The sequence below is a fragment of the Onychostruthus taczanowskii genome, unplaced genomic scaffold (genome assembly GCF_017590055.1).
Source record: "Onychostruthus taczanowskii isolate IOZ18803 unplaced genomic scaffold, ASM1759005v1 scaffold20, whole genome shotgun sequence".
Lineage (NCBI taxonomy): Eukaryota > Metazoa > Chordata > Aves > Passeriformes > Passeridae > Onychostruthus > Onychostruthus taczanowskii.
In genome coordinates this window covers 630,518-653,116 of record NW_024499240.1, presented here as the reverse complement: position 1 = coordinate 653,116, position 22,599 = coordinate 630,518, and the positions used below count along the sequence as shown (strand labels likewise).

Sequence of the window (22,599 nt, the reverse complement as noted above, 5' to 3'; positions counted from 1 at the left end):
CCTGTGAGGACAGACAGTGGTAGGAGATGAGAAAATATCTGGGCTTGCATCTGGTTTTGCTGCTTTTGATTACTTCTCAGGAAAATCTGGAATTGTAACCCAGTGAGACTGAAGAGCAGATTATTTGTACCAAAATAATAGTAGTTTGCACTATGGAGATGTTGGTAGTTGCATTGGTAGTGATGATGACATGCACTGATTCTTATTGAAAACAGAAATTAAATTAAAAAGAAGAGTTAAACATAGACATCTTGTGCAGAAAGCTTTGGTGATCTTAATGAAGAGTTTACAGCAGTATATAAGCATATTCATTTGTAAGTAAAGGCAAGGTTCCTAGGAGCCTAGGGTGTTTTGGCTTTTTTAGTAGGGTGATCTTTATTCCCGTGGTTTTTTTTAGTACCCATATCTCAAAAGTAGTCTTTACATTAATGGAAAAAATGTAATTTTTGTAATTTTGTAAAGACAAAACAGTAATTGGCTTTTATAATAATAAATTCTAATTTATTTGGAGGTATTATTTATCTCCCAAATAAAATAATAATAAATGGGAAGGAGAACTATTTGGATATTTGGGCACTTTGAAAATACCATCTTTCTTCTGAAGTACAGAGAGTCAAAGGGACAATTATTAAGAAAGGAAGGAATTAGCTTCATGTCAAAACCACATGATCATTTAACACCATGTCATCAAAAGAACACTTTAATTTAGGTACTCAAGTAAGTTCTATTTTGCATATAGTGAAAAATATGGTCTAATATGTGAAACAGGGCACATCTGGTGGCATTGGTTAAGCCAGTGGTTGAATATCTAAAACTAGGAAAGGAGACTTTACAAAAGCAAATAAATTAGCCAAATCTATAACAATTTTGAAACAGAACTCATACTAGAATAAAGCTAGAATATCCATGCACATTAACTTGGAAAATAAAAATATGAAAGTATAACTGCAACTTTTTATGTAATGTTTTATTATGCACTTAAAATGATTGGTCCAGCTTTTGGTGGTAGATGCTTATTATGTTCTGTTAGAAAACCTTTAGCTGCATGATGGCCTTGAAGCAACTGAGTGTTCCAAAGAGTTTCTCAAAGAACAGTGTGTCTTCCAACAACAGAAAACAAAATACGGACAAAATGTTCTCAGCAATGTTTCCTTCTGAACGACAGCATAGATGTGGTGAAGAAGAATTTAAAAATGGAAACCATATGGTTTGATTCTGTTCTTGAAACTCAGTCTTCTGCTGGATTGAATAAATTTCTTTATCAAGTTTTTGTAAGAAACATTTACCCATAACTAAAGTGGGATCAGAGTTGTCTACGCAAGGACTAGTAGTGTTGTATTGACAACTATTATCCGAAATTCCCCATACTGAAAAATTGAAAATTTGATACATAGAGAAACAAAAACTCCCTGTGTTTTTCTAAGCTTAAAAGGGACCAAGAGCTTAAGGTTCAGTACACCGCTTTCCCAAAATGCAGCAGAGAGGTAGAGGTATGGGAGCCAGATAAAACTTTTTATGCTTGGGTTTTGGATCCAGGAGAAAAGATTGATGGGGCTGATCATGTTCCCTTGGCTGTGCTGTTGGCTTAGAAATGCCCTGAACATGGGAAGACCAACGTGGAACAGGAGTGAGCTGTACCAAGTGAGCTCTTGCTGACAGCTCCCTTGGCTCTTTTTCTCAGACCCAAGGAATTTTCTTTGCTCCTTCTGTACCAGGTGTTAGAGAGGAACTGGGAGCTCCAGCAGGGATTAGACCTTCCCATGGGCTGTTAGGGTTTTCCTCATCAGGTCTCAACTGAGATGAATGTAATGGCTTCCACCCCACAAGCAGGATGGATGGTGGTGTGGGCCTGGCTAGGAAGACAATCAGTTGCATATAAATGTTTTGAGTCACTGTGTTCAAAACAGAATACTCGGTGTTTGGGGAGGTGAGTATCTTAAAATTTGCACATCACTGATTTGCCAAAGTCCATCTTTCTTGTGTGCATTGATTTGAGGTCATACTGAAAGACAACATGATTTCATTTCAAACAAGAATTTGCTGCTTTTAGAGTACATGCAAGGTACCCACTGACCGTGCTGTATGGTGAATAAGGCCATCCTGAGTAAGAAATATTTTTTTGGTTTTTGCTGTTGTCTTTAATTTTTAAAGATGATTTACAGACTAAGCAGGCCCACCTGCTTTTTCTTTTTAGTGTTACAATTAATATATAGGAATTGCTTATGAAGTATTTGCTTTATGCATTTTCATCTAGTTACTTACCCTAGTAACAAATTACAATTTGTTTTGATGTGGATGTATTCAGCAGCTGCATTTTATTTTAGGATTGATTGATCTGCTTTCTTATGTGACACTCCTTGCCAGATCTGCCTGTTGTGCTCTCTTCAGTCTTTGAGTCACCTGGTGTGAATATTAGCCTCCTGTCAGAATGTTTTGTCTTCAGCCAGGTTCTCTTTCCTTTCACAATTCCACCTTTAAGTTAATTCATGTACTTGGAGCCACTTACAAGTTATGAAATCCATGTCTGGTTTTACTGCACCATTCTGGATCTTAAAAATAAGAGCATTCCATGAAGGCAGTGATAAGATTCTAAGATGTAATTAATCTAGAACAAACACAGAAGATATGCAGCATTTCTGTATATCAGAGGAGTTTTGGCAGCTCTACAGTAATGCAAACTGTAACAGCAGTATCTCTAGGAATGTTCTTTTATATCTGGACTGGATTTAGGCAAAGGGAGATCACTGCTCATCTTCAACACGAAGTTCTGGACAGTTCAGGATGGAGGACCTAAGCGACATCTAAAGGCAAGGACTTTCCGTGGTAGCAGAGATCCTTCTGGCATATTTTTGTCCAAGTCAATATCTTGTCATGGAGAAATCCTTCACAGCAAAAGCTGGAAGACAGGTTGAAAGTATGACAAAGGGAAGCGCTGTAAGCATGGTGGTATGAGGTATATTACATTATGTTGTGGACACAGATTTGAACAATTCATTCCAGACAAACCTTATCAAGCCTCTCGCTGCCTGTTCTTACTGTACCTCCCCTAATGCACACACAGATAAGTTCTTTCAACACTCAAAACAACACTTGGGGCAGAGACTTCAAGCTACTTCATTCCCCATTCTTTGTCATGCTCATGATAGCATCTTTTCATGCTCACATTTCCACATATGTTCATCATACTGCCAGATGTACAAGGGGAGAAAAATAAATAGTGGTTCAGGTTGATTCATGTATTTGATTTTCTAAAGACCCTTTTCTTTCGGCATTGTGGAGGTTGCCAAAATTAGGCTTCAGAGATGTTTTAAATGTCAAATGTATCCCTAGCTATTTGCAGTGAATCTGTCAGGATGATTGTTTGCACTGGTTTTGACCGTGTTGCTGAACAATATGATTTAAAAAAATTATGTGGTGGTGCTTCACTTCAAGTCTTCCACTCCAAAAGTATGTAAGACAAAGGTATAGTGCAGTGTTTGACATTCTTATTGACTGGCAGTAGATTTTGGGGCAGCATGAGCCAGGTGAGGGTTATTTTTTTCATTTCTGCGCTGTGAGGATGTAATTAGCAGTAGTAAACATTATCCTGTTAAGCAGCTGTACTGTATTTCTTCCTAGCTTGGCTTTGAACATGTTTCTTCTTTATCTTCTATCCAGCCAGACATTTGTATTGGTGTTCTGTACCACAGCTGTATCTCATACACTGGGTCACAGGCAGTTACTGAGCCCACCCCTGTTAATCCCATACCCAGTGCACCCTGGCAATTATTTACCTGCCTCTTACCCAAGCCCTCTCTTTCTCAATGTGTGAGTTGATCTTGGTACAAGTACTGTATAGAAAAGAGATGCAAAGCTGAAAACATCTTTCCATCTCCAAACATAATTCAGACTGAGGAATGTGTTAATAGCACTCAAAAGAAAAAAAAAAGGGAGCTCTCTATTGCTGTTGAGCATGAGTTTGATGTTATTTTGGGGAGAAAAATAACTTGCTTAATAAGAAATACCTACTTGCTTGTCACCAGCCAGATTAGCAGTTATTTCTAAAGACTAGTACTTAATTTAAAAGAAAGCATGTTTTAAAAAACTGTTTCAGCTGAGAGGGAATGACCAAACACCAATTGCTGTAGAAGTGATTCTGCTAGCCATGGAACAGTGCTTTGCTGTAGGTACAAAATCTCACCAAGCATGCAGTAAGGCTGTGGAGCAGGAGAGAACCCTCAGCAAGTGCCTTAGACAACTGGAAGTATATAGGCTTTGAGAGGAGTTAGGATCTTCAGGCAAGACCTAATGTCATAGGCAGCTTTGGAATACAAATTTTCTCTTGCTTGCTATAATCCTTTTTGTAAGCAGGCAAAGCATACCAGTTTGTATCATGACTGATGTGTTTTATAGCTCATTGATTTCTGCAGGATCTTGATAGCAGTTGCACCCAATAAATGAGCAGTTGAAGACAGGAGCTTGTGTTAAAAGCAGGACTGTATAATGCAAGGGGAAGAAAAGTTTTCACAATGGTCATAATTTGAAGGAAGCACTTGGGGGAAACTGCAAGGAGTAATTCCCCTGGTATCTGTTCACATGCTGGGAACAAGAAGGGGGTGCATCCTGCTGGCCATGCTCAGGGGGCGTGAACTGCTTTTCTGTGCCTCATGGCATGAGTGAAGAACAACTCATACATGAGGGAAAATCGTAGGAGAAATCCTGGCGATAGCTGCTATTGTTATACAGGTTCCCAGTTTGCTCCTAGACTCACACTGCTGAAATTTCTTGGCAGCCTTCCATGGTGGCTGGTTCTTTGCAGGTGCCGTGCTATCTAGGATGGTGCCATAAATCACTAAGCCATCTTTGCACACTGGAAGGTGGTCCACAAAGTTTCTGTAAAGAACAGATGTGCAGAGACCTGTTCATGGGCTGGAGCAGAGCAAGGCAGCCCCCAGCCAGCTGGCCAGGTCACTGTGCTCACAGAAACACCAGGGTTGTGGCTCTTCACCACCACCACTTTCTGCACTTTCAGGAACTGACACAGTAGCAGAGACAAGATCATCCTTCAGGGATTTTTTTCCCACAAAAGGCCATGTAACTCTTCACTTTAAGAACTTTTAGGGAGCCTGATAGGATATGGACAATGATGGCTGTCAAATGTCGTGCTGGGTACAAGCACCCTGGAACAAATTCTACTCTAAAAATGATCAAGATACCTAATTCTGATAAACTTCTCAGAGTGCTTCAGTGTTCTTATACCTGGGATTGCTGTCCATCTGTTTCCCAAGCTTAGTTGCTGAGATCTCTGTGTGCTCACCTTTGGGCTGCATAGCAGACTGGGCTTACCAGGTACTGAGAAGCTGAGAAACTGGCAATAAGAAAAAGAAACTTGAAACTTTTCTGAGGGGTGTTTTTGTTTTAGTTGAAATTGCTTATATTTACAGAAATGTACAGATTTTTTTTGCCGACTTTGTTGATGAGCTTTCATTAGTCACATTCCAGCTTCCACTTGTGACATTCCAGAACAGGATAATATTAAATCAGATGTAATATTTTTGATTTTGTCAGTTGGGTTTTTGCTGGGTTTTTCTCCCTTTTTTTTTTTTTTCCTCTTTCCGTACTGTGCTAGTGAGCAAGCCTAGCACTGACAAGGAAACTGGTCTGCTTTAACTGGTCTATACACTGAGAGAGTCCCAGCTTATATCTATAATATGATGTCTTATACATACCAGGATTTTAACTGCCTGCAATTCTTTTCTACAAAGCATTGTTTTCTGGCTTATTATGTGGTGCCACTGAGAATATTGAACAAGATTGTGCTTGAAATTGTTGATTTTTTTGTCACTTCCATCTATGTATGAGTTTGCATTTCCATAATTATAGTCTATATAAATTGTTTCATTTTGCATAGAGCAAAGGGTACTACGATATAAAATAAAGTGATTTGTGTGTTTGTTATAATAGGATGTTTTTTTCTCATTTTCCTTACACATGTATAATACATTTTAGGTATGGAAAAATTGTATCCACGAAGGCTATTTTGGACAAGACTACAAACAAATGCAAAGGTATGTATATTTTCCTTTATACTGTGTTCCTCTGAAAGTCATAACTATTCTATAAAGTGTGTTGGTATTGTATTTTAAGTTGATTTTACCTTTGTTGGTTTGGTTTGGGGTTTTTTGCCCATTCTTGCTCCTAAGTGAGTTTTATTCTTGCTGGTGGTTGGTGTATTCAATGCATTTGCCTCCAGTGGAGCTGGCAGACAGCCGGTGTCCGTGGCACAGCCAAGCCAGAGTGGAGCTGACAAGCACAGTGCTGGCTGGCAGCTCGCCTCTATTTTAAAAACAAAAATGGAGTTAAAAGCAGCTTTTCCCCTTTTGCCTGGAGAAACTGGGGAAGCTTGCAGATGACCATTCAACTAAACTAAGCATCTTAAAAAATTACACATTGTGGAAATAAGCTCCATTGATTAATGTATCTTGAAGCAGCACTTAATTACATGTTCCAGTACTCTAATTGTGTTTTGTTATATTCTATTGAATGTATTGGGAGCAAAGAGAGGGTTCATTTTCAATGAAGTAATTGCAGCTGGAAAAAAAAAAAATTAGAACTCTTCTAGATAAGCGGAATATATCAGTTCATGGATTTTCACCCCTCACTGCAATTGCAGTGATACAGATCCCAGCATGCTTGTGGTGGGAGAAGATGTGGTAGCAGACACTGAAATACCAGATTTCAGATTTTAATTTTTTACAAGAGAATATTTCCTAAGCAAAGTGAAATATTAAGTCAGCTGATTGAGCAGTGTTAATAAACATAATGCCCATAACAAGCAGAAAGCTGATAGGCAGAGGAAGGACAGTTCATCATTAATTAAGACAAAGCTTTTGTGCAGAACTTGGAAGCAGTGCAGGACACAGCTTCTCAACTCGCCATCTTAAGCAAATTGAAGAGGCACTGACAGTTCAGAAACTGAAAATTCTAGAAAATTTTTTCCTAGCTTGTATGCAGATGTCATTGTGACTAGGAAAGAGGATATGCCCTTTTCAATTATTTTAATTAGTTAATGCCTATGATTGCACTTACCGGATTTAGCTTGTCCATTCTGTCCGTTCCTGAACTGTTCAGTAGTCCTTTCAGAGATACAGAAATTCTCACATTAATTCTTTAAGAGATTTAAGATGGCTTTTCAATACAGGATTTAAATCTCACTGATGAAAAGCAGTAGCTAGCAGCCTGTTGTGACAGTACACTGCAAGGTAAGGCTCCAGGGAAGCTCTCTGCGTGTCGCTGAAATTGCAGTGGGAACATAAGTAGGCAGAATGTAAATATCTAACTGGAATTTAACCAAAAGATTGACAGCATCTCTGGCTTTTGCCAAAAAACACACCATAGGGTTTAAACTAACTGGGACAAGGAGCAATTGAGTTTCTATATCATCTGGAAGGTGGCAAAGCCAGCTTTGATGGCATGCTTGGTGTCAGTGTGTAACTTTGTCTGTGTTACACCCTGCAGCGTGTTGGTGATAACCCAGGCTGCCATGGGTGTGGAGAGCTAGTTTGGGGTATGGGAAGTTAGTCTTGCCTTGGCAGCACAAAGCTTGATATGAACTAATTCACTTTGTTTCATGTCAGGATTTAACAATCCACACCACCACGTGTTACACAAAACAATATGCTGCTTTCTTCAGCTTCTTGGCAGCATAAATAAGCTTGCACTGATGTATAAGGATGCTTTAGTTGTTTTTCCTGAGTTAAGAGCTTAAAAGCTTGTTCACTCATAACATTAGACAACCTTTTCTCAGTATAGATAGCTTGTAAGAGGATTGTAATATATTTTGAAGAAATATTTCCATTTTTTACTCCTCCAGAGGTTATTTCATTGTGGGGGTTTTTTTTGTTTGTTTGTTTTCTTTTACCCCAACTTTGACTCTGGAAAGGGATTTTATTAGTACTTGGACAGCTCACTGGTGGCAAAGAGGGGGATTGAAAAATGCATAATGAGGTTTGCAATAGCATCTAGTGGAAATAGCTTCCAAACTCTGACTGCCTTTTGGTGAGCCTTGTGCCTCCAATTCCCAGGCTGGATTAAAAATCCCAGCCTGTAAGGTCAGTGTCTGTTAAGGCCAGGGTATATTGCAATGTGGACATCCTGGAATCCCTTAGTTACGTTTTCTTATTCAGAATAAGAAAAGCTGTTATTGCAAATATATGGAATTTGTTTCAATTGATGTTGAGCTTATTTTAATATTTAAAGATTGCATATATGGCATAGAAAATGCTTTCAGGACAGTTTTTCACATTCTGTCAATAATAGGGAAAACCATTTGGTTTCACTGAAGGTGGATTTTCACTCACTTTTAAATTTAACTGTCTTTTATGTATGTACAGTGAGAAAAGTAATTTACCAAAATAAGGGTAGATGTGTGTCCTTCAAACTAAATTTCTCTCCCAATTTTGAATAAGCAAAAAGTATCTTACACACTTACTTGTCATTTATTCAAACTGCAATAAGAATTTACTTCATAAAAATTAACAGATGATGCTTTATTTGGTGATCTCTGAAATAATCTGCTGTTAGAGGTTACATACCAGATAATACAAAGCAAAGCACTGTACTGCTTGTTAGCAGTTTGGCCAAATTCTTATAATGAGTGGACATGGAAGTGGATTTGTTCCACTAGGGCAGATTCAAGGTTCAACCAGTTCAAGGTTCAAGAACTTTGCTAGGTTTTTTTGGGGGGGACACTGCATGAAGACCTGGAGTTCAAATTGTCCCTCTTAAACAACAAGAAAACTGTATTAAATAACCGTGCCAGTAGCATAACTGTTGGCTGTGAAGTGTTTTTTGTAAGCTGGTTGCTGTCTTGTTAACAAAATGGTGTTTTCTCTTTCAGGTTATGGTTTTGTTGACTTTGACAGCCCAGCAGCTGCTCAGAAGGCAGTTTCTGCTTTAAAGGCCAGTGGAGTCCAAGCACAGATGGCAAAGGTGAGTTAAAATAACCACCTAATTCTTGCAGTGGGTTGTGAAGGTGAACAAGCTTGTACAGTGGCACAACAAGGGCAGTGTGGATTTTCCAGCTGCAGGGCCCTTTGCTGAGAGCACAGTCCTCAAACCATGTGATTATTAAGGTAATAAAATGGAGACTTTTGTCTGCCATATCCCAAATAATCTCAACTAATTAAATAAAGAAGCATGAAATTGTAAAGCCTCCAAACTGATCTTGTTCGTTGCATTTATCAATTTATTCTTTTCCATTGGCTTCATCAAACAGAAGTTCATCAATGGTTTGTAAAAACTACAGCAGGCTTAATGAATTGGTTTACAGCACAAAGATATGAAAGGTTTAATAGATTGTCTGTTACTGAGGTTAGAAGCCTTGTGATTTAGGGATTAATTTTTAAGTATACCATGGCAAAATTTAGCCTTTGAACTTTTTTTCAGCCCTTCTAGTATATTTTCTACTAATGTAAGTAAAATTTGAATCTGAGCATTCATGATAGATACTTTGAAATTCTTAGCCAGCTCTTGGCTGACCTACTTTTGCATCAAGGCAAATCCAGGAATTATTAAAAAATAACAGAATGAGAGCCATCTTCTTTTTCTCTAATTTTTAATGAACCTTGCCTCTGAACCAACTTATTAGCCAGATGTGATCTTCAGAGCATCTTCAGTGCTCTTCTATGAAATTAAGGAGATGATGCTTTAGTAATGATACCATCTGCATTCTTGTTAGGTCAGATGGCCTGGTTCCAAAAGAGAGCCATAAACACCTCTACAAATTTGTTAACTAAAGAAAATATTACCAATATAATCTGTTGAAAGGATTCTGGTACCTCTTAAAGCAAATTTGTTTTTAGTTTGAAAATTATATACTAATTTTAAAAAGCTAAAGTCTAGTAATCTCAGAGGCTTTTTTATTAAAGTTGTCTGCTAAAAATCTAGCAAATCTATAGTTATCCACTAGGTACAGATTTTTTTCAGATGAGATATTTTCCACAGCTTCTCAGCTAAAGAGAACAGTTAAGCTAACAACATAAATGTCTTTGGATGGATTCCAGGGCAACAAAATGGAAACCATATGTTTCATACTTAATGCATGTTTCATTACAGCCATGACACAAACATACATACTTACTGGAAAACACTTGGGATTTTTCCCTTTTACAAGGTTTTATGTATGCTTAATAAAGGCCATTTATTAAATCTTTAGGTTTTAGGTGATGACTTTAAAATATATCCCAGATTTTTCAAAGTTCTGTCTGCCATCTTATGAATATGATATTTAAGTAGGAGGGGCAAAAAGAGATTTTCATTTTATTAATGAACTTTGTCTGATTTAATTGTTTTCTTGAGTAGATGGAGAAGCTCTAATAATTAACTGTAGTAACCTAATGAATAGTTTCTTAATCTCTTTTATAGTATGTATTTCTGACTCATTTCCTCTGACAGTTGCGAGATCGATAATATTTCTTTTTGTTAGCATTAATGAAATAATGTGCATCAAAATATCCCAAAGGTTTGGGTATTTTTCTGACCCTGTTACAAGCTTGGTGACCTGTGGGAAACCTGTAACTATGAGTTTTGCATTCCAGTGAATCTTGTTCTGCTTCTTAACATAGAGAATGTTTGAATTATTAAAAAGACCAACCCCAAAACCAGCCCAATGAACAGGACCACAACAAACAGTCACTAGTGACTATGAGTTTGACTACTTTGATTTTTGTCTGCTTTGAGCCATTGGATTTTTTTTTTTTCCCCCTGGGCAATGCTGCTCCCCTTTTGTCTGAAAAATCCTGTCTCTGCTTAGATGCTCCAAACTGGGAATGGCCAGTCACAGTTGCTTGGGCAAGATTCGCAAATCCCACCCTTCACATGTGAAACACTATAAAAGTTTGTGGTTTTGTGTTTAGCATTTTATCCTTTTGCGTGTGACACCTGTGCCGTGGGTGGCGGTCCTGCATGACACTGCTTCAGGCTTAAGCCTGAGTGTCCCAGAGAAGGATTTGAGGAGTTTCCTGTCTGCCTGGGCAATTGATTTCCTTACTGACCACCACAGCCGCTGCAGTTTCAAAGAGGAAATCCATGCCTGTTGGGGTGATTGATCCATGGGAAGGTGTTGTAATTACTCTGTGCCCAGGGTGTGAGGAGCAGCACAGCTCCTCAGTGCTCTCACCCTACCCCCAGACATGGTTCCTGACCCACAGCAGCTGAACAGGGAGGAAAATGTTATTGCTGAACCACATTCTGGCTCTGGCTGCCATAAAGTCCTTTTTGCAGTGTCCTGCTGTAGCTCTAGGGCAGTGAGATAAAAACTGCTCATGTCAGCAAGTTCATCTGCAAATCCTGCTTTAGTGGAAGTGGTTCTGATTTTTATATATTAAAATTTTTGCTGTTTTTTAGAGGTAACTTCAAATTACAGTTATATTATTTTTAAAAATATTAAGTAGTGGATTACATTATGATTATGACTATGATGATGAGGATGATGATGATGGTTATTATTATTTTCCTATCCATGGGGTAAAATCATGCTGTATTTGGCAGTTTGCTTCCAAGTTGATCTGACTTGAAAAAAATCCCACTTGCTATGTTTTGCTCCTGCTGAGCAGAGTGGGAAGGCCCAGGGCCGAGATATGGCTTCAGGCCAAATCCTGCCAAATCTGTTTCAGGGATCACTGTTGGTGGAGAGGTGGCCACCGCTCAGGAGATGCCACGATAATGGAACCCTGTGTCAGTCCACTGCTCATGAAATACTGACACTGCTCTTTCTGAGATGTGAATTGGGAACCCTTGGCTAAGACCAAGCAGCTTGGGAAGAATTTTGCTTTCTGCTGGTTACCAGTGTCTTCTGGTCACTGCTGAAACAAATGCTTCCAATGTTTCCTTTTGGCCAGAAAATGTGACTAAGAAGTCGCATAAGATGGTAATTGAATAGCCAGGGAATGGGAGTAGTTTTTGGATGGAAATTTAAAATTTATTTAATAAGCTCTTGCCCCTCTCCTCTCTTCCTCTTGAGCATTGCTAGTGGTAAGTCCATCTTTTTCAGGTTATGTAAGTGCCTGTGGGAGGGGATCAGAGGATGTGAGCTCTACTGGCAGCCAGCTTGTTTCAGGATCCGCCAGTACAAACCAGTATATTATCTCTTACTAAGAGATCAAATTCATCAATACAAATACTCTTGCAAGAGTAATGTTATTTCTAAACTAGTTAGTAACTGCTGGGTGTCCAATTTTTATTCTGATTCCTTTTAATTTACCAAAATTTATTTTCTTAGAGTATGTTCTTGCTCCTAGATAATTATATACGAAGAATCATAAGTTCAAAAGCAATGATTTTGTAGAGCTGTGCAGTCTTAGATAAGATTAGTAGTAGTATTGAAAAGCTCTGCCAGTTTGTTTGTTAGAAAAGTTGTGGTTGCTGTCAGAGTGATTCTTCTGAGAACTCTCTTCTCTTCCCACCACCCCACAAGTAAAAGTGAGATAGCTCTAAGTTTCTGCATTATTCAGAGCAGGCAGAAAGGGACTTTGTGCATAGGAAGATAGATGCACACAGAAAATGAGCTATATATTGGTTTTTTGAATGGAAATTTAAAATACTGAGACTGTGTAAGGATGTTTTAGAAATGGTGAGGTATAAATGCTATGGAGATATCAGATACCTAAATTCTCATAGGCTTTTGACTTTGAGGTTAACATAAAGGATCCAAGTCACTGCTCAGACCAAGTTCTGCCTCATCAAATGGTGTTAAGTGAATTCAATTGTAGCTACTGAAGCAACTGTTTCAAATGGAAAGTTGACTAATTCTTACTTTCTGGATGTAAACTAATGTATAAACATAAAAGGTAAAAAAGAGCTACTACGTAAGAATGGTTAATAAAAACCACATTTCTTCTCATCTTTCTGTCCAGCAAACTTAAGACAGGAAGAGAATCGTTGTGTTTGCAGCCCAGATAAAGTCAGCAAGAGTGCATATAAATTATACTGACAGCAATATAGAGCTGCACAAGCCAGCTAGAATACCAGTGTGGCTCTGCCAGCTCAGACTTCACTGAGTGTTAACTCCTTCCTGGCCTGGCAGAGACATTTGTACAACCAGATTGTCCATCTCCTGGTAGGTTGACAGGTCTGAGATAATCGAGAAAGGCTTGTATCTACATAAGGAATTACCTACTACTTTTTGCAAAGAGCTTCCAATGTACTGTAGGCATCACAAGAAGTATTAATAGACTTTCTCACAATTGAACTTCAACCATGTGTTTAAAATCAGTGTAGTATTTAAAATTGTTTAGGCCATCCAAGTCCAACACAGCTGTGATGGACTCAATGATGCCCTGCATTTTGTTGTTGAAGACCTTGTCTTCTCCTGTCTCTTCAATTCTCTCTCTCCTCGTGAGATTTGTAGTTCTTCTATATATACACCTTCACTGTAAGATAGTCAAGATAATTTATAACTTAAATGGCTGATATTCATTATTTTCGAGTTTCTGTTTCCTGGTGTTTTTTTCCTATGGAAGCATAACCCCTAGAAAACATATACTACTTACAATAGAAGCCATGAAAGTAGTCCGCATACATGGGAGATTTCTGTGGTCAGTGAGACTTGTTAATTTGAGCCAAGGAATGCTGTTCTATGCACTAATGTGCATTTTTGTGGGAAGACTCACTGTTTATCCATCGAAGATTTCCCCAGAGTTGCACATTTTTAGGACTTAGGACTTCAGATTCATAACGTTACAATTTCCTCCTCCTTAAAATCTTTGCTTCCGCTGACACAATGAAGTGTGGTCCTGCTTATTTGTATTAGCTCTCACATTAACTTATCACTAAATACTTTCAAATATTTTAAGCTTGTGCAAAAAATTAGGGCCAACTTAACAATTGCTTCTTATTTGAATAACAATGTGCTGACAATGTAAAGGATGTTCTCCCATCACATACTGATTTCCATCATTCTTAAGGCACAATTTGTGTTTTCTGGAGTGGTCTACAGGCCCTCAAAGCATCAGATCAGATTCTGAGACTTGTTATGTGGGGGTGGGTTTTAGCTTACGATGAATATGAGCCCATTGTCTGAGTTCATGTTGATCCTCTGGAGTGCAGAAATGACCTGAATTTGCAATCTTAGTATTTTTCACTCATGGTTACTAAGGCAGAGTTGTGATGTACTCTCCATGTACAGGTAGCTTTATCTTTCCTTCCTAAGCTGTTATACCTTAAACTTTCTCTAGGTGACTTTTTTCCCAAGTGTATTTGGAAAAGATGAATAGTCACATCATATAAAGTGTGAACTTCAGGAGGGAAAAGCTGCTTAGCTGCTTGTCCTCATCTCTGTAACAGAAATCAAGGCTTTTCCACAGATAATGTATTGAAGGCAGATCTTCCTTTATGTTGCTGATGAAGAAGATGGTTTTAATTGAGCAAAATGAGAAGCAGCTAACTTTTTTGAAGTTCAGTAATGTATTGCTTATAGTACTTGTCTTCACTGTGACAACCCTCTGGAGAATTAAATCAGTTTTCATTCCTACAGAGCAAAGTAAGAAAAATAGTTTAGGTTACCATGGTAGCTAGTGCACTCAATCTAACTGGAGAAGGTAGGTATGTCGCAATTTTTTTATTCTGCATCTGGGCTTCTGAATGCCAAAGAACAGATGACAGGCAAACTGGAGCTAACTCAAGCAGATTTCTACAGCAGTTTTTAGCAACTGTCTTGAAAAGTTTTCTTTTTACCTAGTTTGTACTACTTTTGGTAGGTAGTATTATTAAATCTTACTGTAACAGATTTTAAATAAATATAATAAATTTTTCTCCTTATAATCGTAAAAGTTCTTAAAAGTCATTATAAAATAAATTGAAGGTAAGCCAAATTTTGCTTACCTGGGGGCCACATGACAATCACTTCAGGAATTGCAAGTGCACTAAATAGACAGCTAACAAACACTTGCCTTGAGTAAAGAACTTCAACCCACAAAAGTCTTATCTCAGTTGCTAAGTTGTGCTGTGGCTTGTTCTGACAAGGGTCTGGTGCCTTCTTTTGAGCTGTGGTGGGATCATTCAGGGCTCCCAGGGAGCACCTTCCTGCCCTTCTAGCAAAGGGAAAGCAAAATCACTGAGAAATAAAAAAGGAATGTATTAATGAAGTGATAGATCACAAAGCTTATTGTAGTTAAATTCTTCTTCTTAATACAGATGTGCCTGTAAAAATAAATTTAAATGTTTAGTGTATTAATCATATGCAGTTCTGGAGGACTAGGAAAGATTATGGTAGTGATTTTTCCCTGAATTGTGTTGTTAACAGTCTGTGGTCAGACAGCATTAAAACTGTGGCTAAAACAGACATATTTCAGTGAGACACTGGCCAATTGTGAATTTTGAAGTAGTATCTATATGAAGGCAGACAAGCATTTAATCCTTTCCCTATCAGGCAGAGGATCTTCCTTGCTGTGAGCAGTGCCTAGTCACATGTTTGTGAATGGCTATCTGTTCTCTCTGACCTTACACAGAGCAACAGAAAACAGATGTCCTTGCCTTTTGCCAAGTTTCTTGCTAGCAATTTAGGAGCAATTCCGCACGCACAGGGAGGTTTTAGTTAATTTCTTTCAGATGATGGTAGAGCACTTCACATTATGTAGGAGTCCTGGTCACCTCTTTCTGCAGAAATAAATATTAACAGTTGATCATTCCTGTCGTTTTTGTAAGAAATGCTGTATCTTTGTCTTTGGGAACTCTTTGGGAAAAAGCAGTGTGTTACTCTGCAAGAGCTCTGCTCTCCGTCTTTATATTGTTATGTTCTGGTAGAGAACTTCTGGAGACACAGCTGAAGGTGTTTGGAGAGAAAAGACTGATAGAAACCTGATGACTTGTATTGCTAAAAACAAGACTTGCTAGTTTTCTTAGTAATGTGTATACTTACAGTAGCCCACTAATTCCCAGACATTGCCCATAATCTGAAAATGCTGAGCAATTTCAGCATCTTTCAGGATCTGCTGAAGGTTCTGTTAACTAAGGAAAACCCTGCATGAGATATGAAGACACTCAAATTAAGCAGTTTTCCTAAATTGTATAGAATTGAAAAAAATTATATTCAGTAGATTATAAGTTAATGGAGGCTTGCTGTCCAAAATTAGAGAACTTCCCACTGACTTTAGTAAATATTTTTCATAATTTCCATAAAATAGTGCAAATAATTTCAAGAGATTTAAGGTATATAAGGGGAAAGTGGCTTATACAATTTAATTTAAGCAGAGGAACACCTACCTTTAAATCCTGAGAATTATTAGTGCAAAGGCAAAGTTTGAGCTGAGTTATGTTGGAAGGTATTTTCTCTGGTTTCACTTTTTGTTTTTTTCTCAGTTCCAGAAGAGGAATTAAAAACTCAGATATCAAAGGAATTTTTTTTCTCCTCTGAGACAGAATAGTAATAACACTGTGAATTAAGCAATGGTGAGACAGGTTTTGGTAAAGAAAAAATTCACAGAACTTAAAGTATTAAACTCCTGCTTGCCAGAGAGAGAGGGGGATGACTTAAATAATTTTTCTTTCTCCTAACTTTCTGAGTTTTAACTGTTACCTGTAACCATTTTCCATGACAAAATCTTGTATAAAGGCAAACATCTGTGTGTGCAGTACCATCTGTGTAAGATAGCACAGAGATGGAAGGAGAATCCTAGCTGTGGCTGCTGTTTGGAACTCAGCTTGGAAATCCAGCGTGTTTCAAGGAGAAGGAGCTAACTTGCTGCTTACAGTCTCCCAAAATGTACCCAAATATCTGTTTCAAGGTTTAGTAGCCTGCTGGACATGACAGAAGCTGCATGGTGAAGTAAGTTATTCAAAGGAAGAGAGGATGTCTTTCGCGCATTAATTGGTATAAATCTTCCACTGTCAAACTGTATAAAATTCCAAATACACTCTAGAAAAAGTTCAGTCTTGCTTTGCATCTATGGCAACAATAGTAAGGGTTGCAAATGAGTGTTATAAATGAGCCCTTTTGTGAACCAGTGGCAGTCCCTTTCTTTCCTTGAAAAGTGAAGAAGTGGATTAAATTAATCTGTCCTGACCTAGTTGGACTTGGTGATCTTTATGGGTCCCTTCCAACTTGAGATATTCTGTGGCTCTGTGATTTATCCTTAGAGCTGAACTGCTGCTGTTCCCCAGGGTGGCCTTGGGTTTGCACCTGCAGTGCAGATACCACCTCAGTGCACTGTGGAATGTGTTTGTTGGCATTTGAACTATTTTGCTGGAAGAATTACAGATGGAAAAAATTTCAAGTTGTCTTCCAGGATTTCACTGAGACATCCTCATCTGTTGGCAGCTTCTTTGCTTTTTGTTTCCCTCCTGTGCCTTCCATCTTTACCAGTTCTAGCTATGGACATGTGTAGAAGTGTCTTCAAACTCCCCTTTGTCTGCTGTGGTCTGTGTGTTCCATCAAAAAATCAAACCAGAAGTAACTGAATCCCTGGGAGTATTCAGGCTGAGCTAGACTGATGTGGAGATAGGGTCAGGAAAACACTGGTAGTTTCCAGTCAGCCATTCAGCATGTACCTGACCATACCCCAGTAATTAATAATGCAAAATACAGATTGTTTCATGGGCTACAAGTAAAATTCTTCCATCACAAAATGCTTTCTGTTCAGAGAAAACAATTTCCTTAGAACAATTTCCTCAGATGCACTTCTTTTTTCTCTTTTTCCCCAAGAGCTTTGTAATGTGGATTAGTGCTGAAGTTGCTAATATTCTTCCAAAGTGCAGCACTGCCTTCCCTAGCAGTAGTGTTAGATGATTTTGTGGCAGGAAGTGTTCTGAGAGGTGGGTGAGTACAAGCATCTAATGCCCAGCATGTGCAGTGAATGACAGCAGGTCCTTGTGCCCCTTTTGGCAGGGAAAGTTCATGGTCTCGTCCTGAATGCAGTGCCGGGATGATGTGGGAGTCTGGTAAGCCCTGGGCTGCAACAGGAGCCTGAGAGAAGGGGAGTGTGCTCTACCCACTTAGCTGAACAGGTTCTCTGAGTTTCTGCACTTGACTGAATTTCTTTCTCTGTTGGGCAATTCTGAATGTAACCTGTTGGTTGGTTGGTTTTTGTTCTTTTGGTTTTTTGTTTTTAGCATGTAAATTGCACTGTTACTACTGTGAACAAAATGGGGCCTTTTTAATCTTTCAAATGTTAGAATTTTTAATAAGAATACTTTTCTGTTATTCTAGAATAAAAACATTAGGAAATTAAATAAAAATATGCAAGAAGTCTGACTTTCCAGCTGATAGACTGTTTTAAATTATTTAGGGAAGTTTTAGGATATTTGCCTGCAATATATTTTACAGCCTATAATAAAAGGTAAAACATTCAAAACTTTTCCTTTCAAATACTATTTGGAATTTCAAAAAATCTTGCTATGGCTGCAAGTGCAATTTTGTAATGCTAATGCCTGAAACCTCCTTTAAAGCTTTTGCTAATATAACTCATTAAAGAAGGAAGTTAAGCCTACACATCTCAAGGTGCAAAACAAAATTGCCTAATACTATCTAAGTAACAAACCAGTTCTAACACTGTGAAAGCTGTTCTTCATCTCACATTCCTGCCTGAGGAAATTTGAGCTGAATGTCAAGATGTAACTACTGTAATGCTGCCCAGCTATTAATATTAATGTCAGCTATGGCCTCACAGTGAATCCATTTTCTTGTCTTCTCCTTCTGTTGATTTTTCTAATAGGAAAAAGAATTCAGATACCCTATGATAAGATAATTTGAGCCCCAAACTTGTCTGTGTACTGTATAGATTCAGTGTTGTTTTGGAAGGGGGATGTCTCTACTAGGTAACAAAAGAAAAATCATACAGGGTAATCAAATGCCATTTATAATGGACCTTAAAGGCGCCAATGAGGGCAACACTTGGGAGCTGGAAAAGGTGGTTTTGTAAGGTGTGTGGGATTTTGGTATGGCTAGGAATTACAGTCATACCAGTGGCAGAGGCATGCACATCAGGAGGATGAAATGGAAGAACGTTTTCCTCCTATAGGACTTTTATTCCAATTTCTTTAAAAACCTCTTTGGAAAACTTCAAAATATTAACTCATTTGAACTGAATGTGAGGCTTGGGGTAAAAATGCAAATAAGTAAACGTTTTTCAACCTAGAATTTGCTTTCCCTTTTTTAATTTTCACTGTTTTTGGAACAGGATAATTCCTTTCTCTGCCTAAAAGGTGTGACCTCCCCCCAAGGCCAAATGCTTCTTTTTCTTTTTTTCTTTTTTTCTTTTTTTTTCCCTCCTAGGAAAAACTAACCCAAACTGAGAGGTGATATCTGAGATAGCAAGTTATAAAATTATACAATATGCTACTAAAAGTACTGAAATATTATTAATATAGGGGGGGCTTAAGGACAAATTGCTGCCTGTTCTGCATGAGAGGATAGCACCATCCATCCAGTATAATCACTTTTAAGAAATGCTTTAATGGCAGGAGGCAAGTGTTGTGTTTTCGTATGGTTTTCTTTTTGTTGTCTGGTTTGATTCAAACTTCTCTGCAAGCCAGTCAGCCCTCTTTTACAGAAGGAAAATATATTGTAGCCTATGCCATCAAATATGTTGGGACCAATACATATGTTAGGACAAAGGGCAGAAACTGATGCACAGGGAGTTCCACCAGCAAATGAGGATGAGCTTCTTTCCTGTGCAGTGCTTGGCACTGGAACAGGCTGCCCAGAGAAACTGTGGAGTGTCCCTCACTGGAGATATCCAGGACCTGTCTGAGCACAATCCTGTGCAGTGTGATCTAGGATGACCAGACATGGTCCTCTCCAACCTTACCCATGCTGTGATTCTATGAAAATTGTATATGTATATCAATAAAATTGATTTCAGATCATATCACTGCTGATGCTAGAAGAGTTCTGCTGAATGCGGGCATCCTGCAGAGACTTAAATTTATACCAAGGTGACAGTGGTGACATTGAAGTTCTGAACAACTTTAAGGGCCATGTCACATCAATCTGTGTAGATGAAGAAGGTGCTTCAGTACAGAGCATAGGCAGTGATCACCAGCATTGAAGAGGTGCTCCCTTGCCACCGCTGGGAAGTCTGTAGACAAACACTGGAAATCATCAATTCCAACAAAAAAGGTTACTTTGAGGTGTCATTTCATGGCACATACATAGATAACACAAAGTAGTGATAGCCTAAGTTCAGGGGAATGGCAAAAATGTGGCTACATTTTTCTTCTCCCTAATTGCTCATCTCCTGGCCGCCCTCCTCTCTCATTTTGTCTGTTTCTAGAGAAAGTTTTTGGAAGACTTTTGTATTGTTTGAATGTATAACGTAAAAGTTTGGTGAAAGGTCAAAAATGCTCATGTGTGGAAGGCCATGACAGTGTCCCACTTGCTTCTATATCACTATTATTTTTGTATTTTTATTGCAATGTACGTATTCTTAAATCCATTTTCTCATTTTTTCCTCATATTATTTTCCGATTGTCATCCCAGTCTTTTCTCTTCTTAATTTACATGTGGCTTTCTTAGTGCTTTCCACCGCTCTTGCATTTCGTGTCTGCTAATTTCTTTCCTTTATCTCATTTTTACTTTTTTTTTCCTTTGAGAAAAATTCAAAACATGGAGTTTTAACATGGGCTATAAACTGGTCAATTATTCACCTTTATCTCTACTTAAAAATGTTTGTGTCAGCAGTAATAGGATAAAGGGAACTTTCTCAGGAATGCTGCAGGCAGTGGCAGAAGATGGAGGTCACTAATACTGGAAAGAGCAGCCTTTAAAAAGGGCCTGAGAAGTAAAAATCTGCACCAGAATTCATATGCAATTGTTTGTTTTAAATTCAACATGTAAGTGGCACCAACAATAACAACTGGTTTTAATTCTCTTTCAGCAACAAGAACAAGACCCGACTAACTTATACATTTCCAATCTGCCTCTTTCAATGGATGAGCAGGAGCTTGAGAACATGCTGAAGCCCTTTGGGCAGGTGATCTCCACCAGGATACTGCGGGACTCCAGTGGGACAAGCCGTGGTGTTGGCTTTGCGAGGTACCTCGGGGCTGTTAGCCATGCTGGCAGCCTTCTTCCTTTGCTTGGATTAAAACACAAGAGTAGGTGGAAAAGGCAGAAATTACTGGAAATTATAAAGTTTGTAAAGAGAAGGAGGATTGAAATGGAGTTGTCCAGCAGGGTTTTGTTAATTCTTCCTTTGGTAGCGCTGTGTCTCATCTTGCTTAGATGGCTAAATCTAAATTTATTGCTCTTACTGGACAACTATCTAGAGTAAGAATTCACTCTAAACCACTTCCTTCCCTTTTCTGTACTTCTCCTTTCTCCTCTATCCCTGAGCCAGTAAGCAAGGGTTACGTGATGCTTCACAGAGACTTCTCCTGTGACTTTTCTGGCTTCTGAAGTTTGAATCACAGGCAGCAGACCAGAAGGAAGAACCTTCTTCTCCACCCCCACGCCTTTTTTTTTTTGTTTTTCTTCATTAGTTCCTTGGAGAAAATGAACTCATCATTGCCCTTTGAACATCAGCCCTTTGAATTTTCAGGCTCATTAACATGATGTCAACTGGGAAAGAAAATATTTTTGTTCACTTAACAGTAAATCTCATCTTAAAATATTTGTGTGCTAAGTCAAATATCTCACCCAAATCAAAATTAACAAATATTTTCCATACATTAGTAAATGCCTCCTAAATATTCTGTCCATATGAATCAACTTTTTTCTCTAGTTAATGTTATTTTTTCTGGGATCTCTTAATCAAAGTTTTTTCTGTGCTGTTTTTATTTATGTAAGTTCTGCTTTAAACAATCAAAATTTAGAGGTTTTAAATTGAAGGTTTCTATTATCAAAAATAAAAGCGTGCTTCAAGCAAAGAATTGGTATTCTTAAAATATAAAATCTCTGTGAAATCAAATTTCAGTAATTCAGATGTTCAGCCAATATAAAGTGGCTCTGTATTTGAACAAATATCAGAATCTAAAATTAGTGCACAGAAAAGAACTGAACAAATTTATCTCCTGGTGTTGCCAAAATTTTTAGGGATTGGTTTTCCTGTGAGTTGGCTGGGGGATATTTCATGGCACTGTGATTTTTCTTTTTCTTTTTTTTTTAAATCTCTCCCCCACCAGCCTCCTGACCCCCAACTTCATATGCTTGTCGAACTATCAAGTTTCAAGAAGGTATAACAGAGGAAAAAAATAAAAAATAATAGAACAATATTCACTATTTAAGAGGGGAAAACAAGCAAGTTTTGGCTTTGCTAAAATTTCTTCCTGTCCCCTTTAAAAAAATCAACAAGTGAGGTAAAATTAACTGGGCATTTTAATTTCATTAATATATGTGTGTTTTATATGCAGCTTTCACTTTTTGGTACAGTGAAGGGTAGAATCCACTAACACCCACTGTAAAATTCACTTGGCATTTTGCTCTCATTCAGCCTCTTCTCCCTAAACTTGTTTACCACCTCTGCCTTGAATCTGTGGTATGGTAGGAAATATGGTAGGATATATTTTTTCTAATATATTTTCTATATTTCTTTCTAGCTGGAAGTGTTCTAGAATCATATGCAAAAGTCAAAAAGACTTGTGTGTATCCAGAACCTCACTTGTATTGAAGAAATTAGAATAGTTTTA

The 22,599-nt window shown here is 38.1% G+C and overlaps 1 protein-coding gene across 3 annotated transcripts in view; it reads left to right on the top strand.

Annotated features, from left to right (window-relative positions):
* RBMS1 (RNA binding motif single stranded interacting protein 1) overlaps positions 1-22,599 on the top strand; it is a 142,290-nt gene that overhangs the window by 95,235 nt on the left and 24,456 nt on the right. For all 3 annotated transcript variants that reach the window (XM_041403284.1, XM_041403283.1, XM_041403285.1), the window contains exons 3-5: positions 5,989-6,047; positions 8,879-8,970; positions 20,850-21,007. In XM_041403284.1, the coding sequence (XP_041259218.1) occupies positions 5,989-6,047; positions 8,879-8,970; positions 20,850-21,007 (309 nt within the window). The remainder of the gene's footprint in view (positions 1-5,988; positions 6,048-8,878; positions 8,971-20,849; positions 21,008-22,599) is intronic.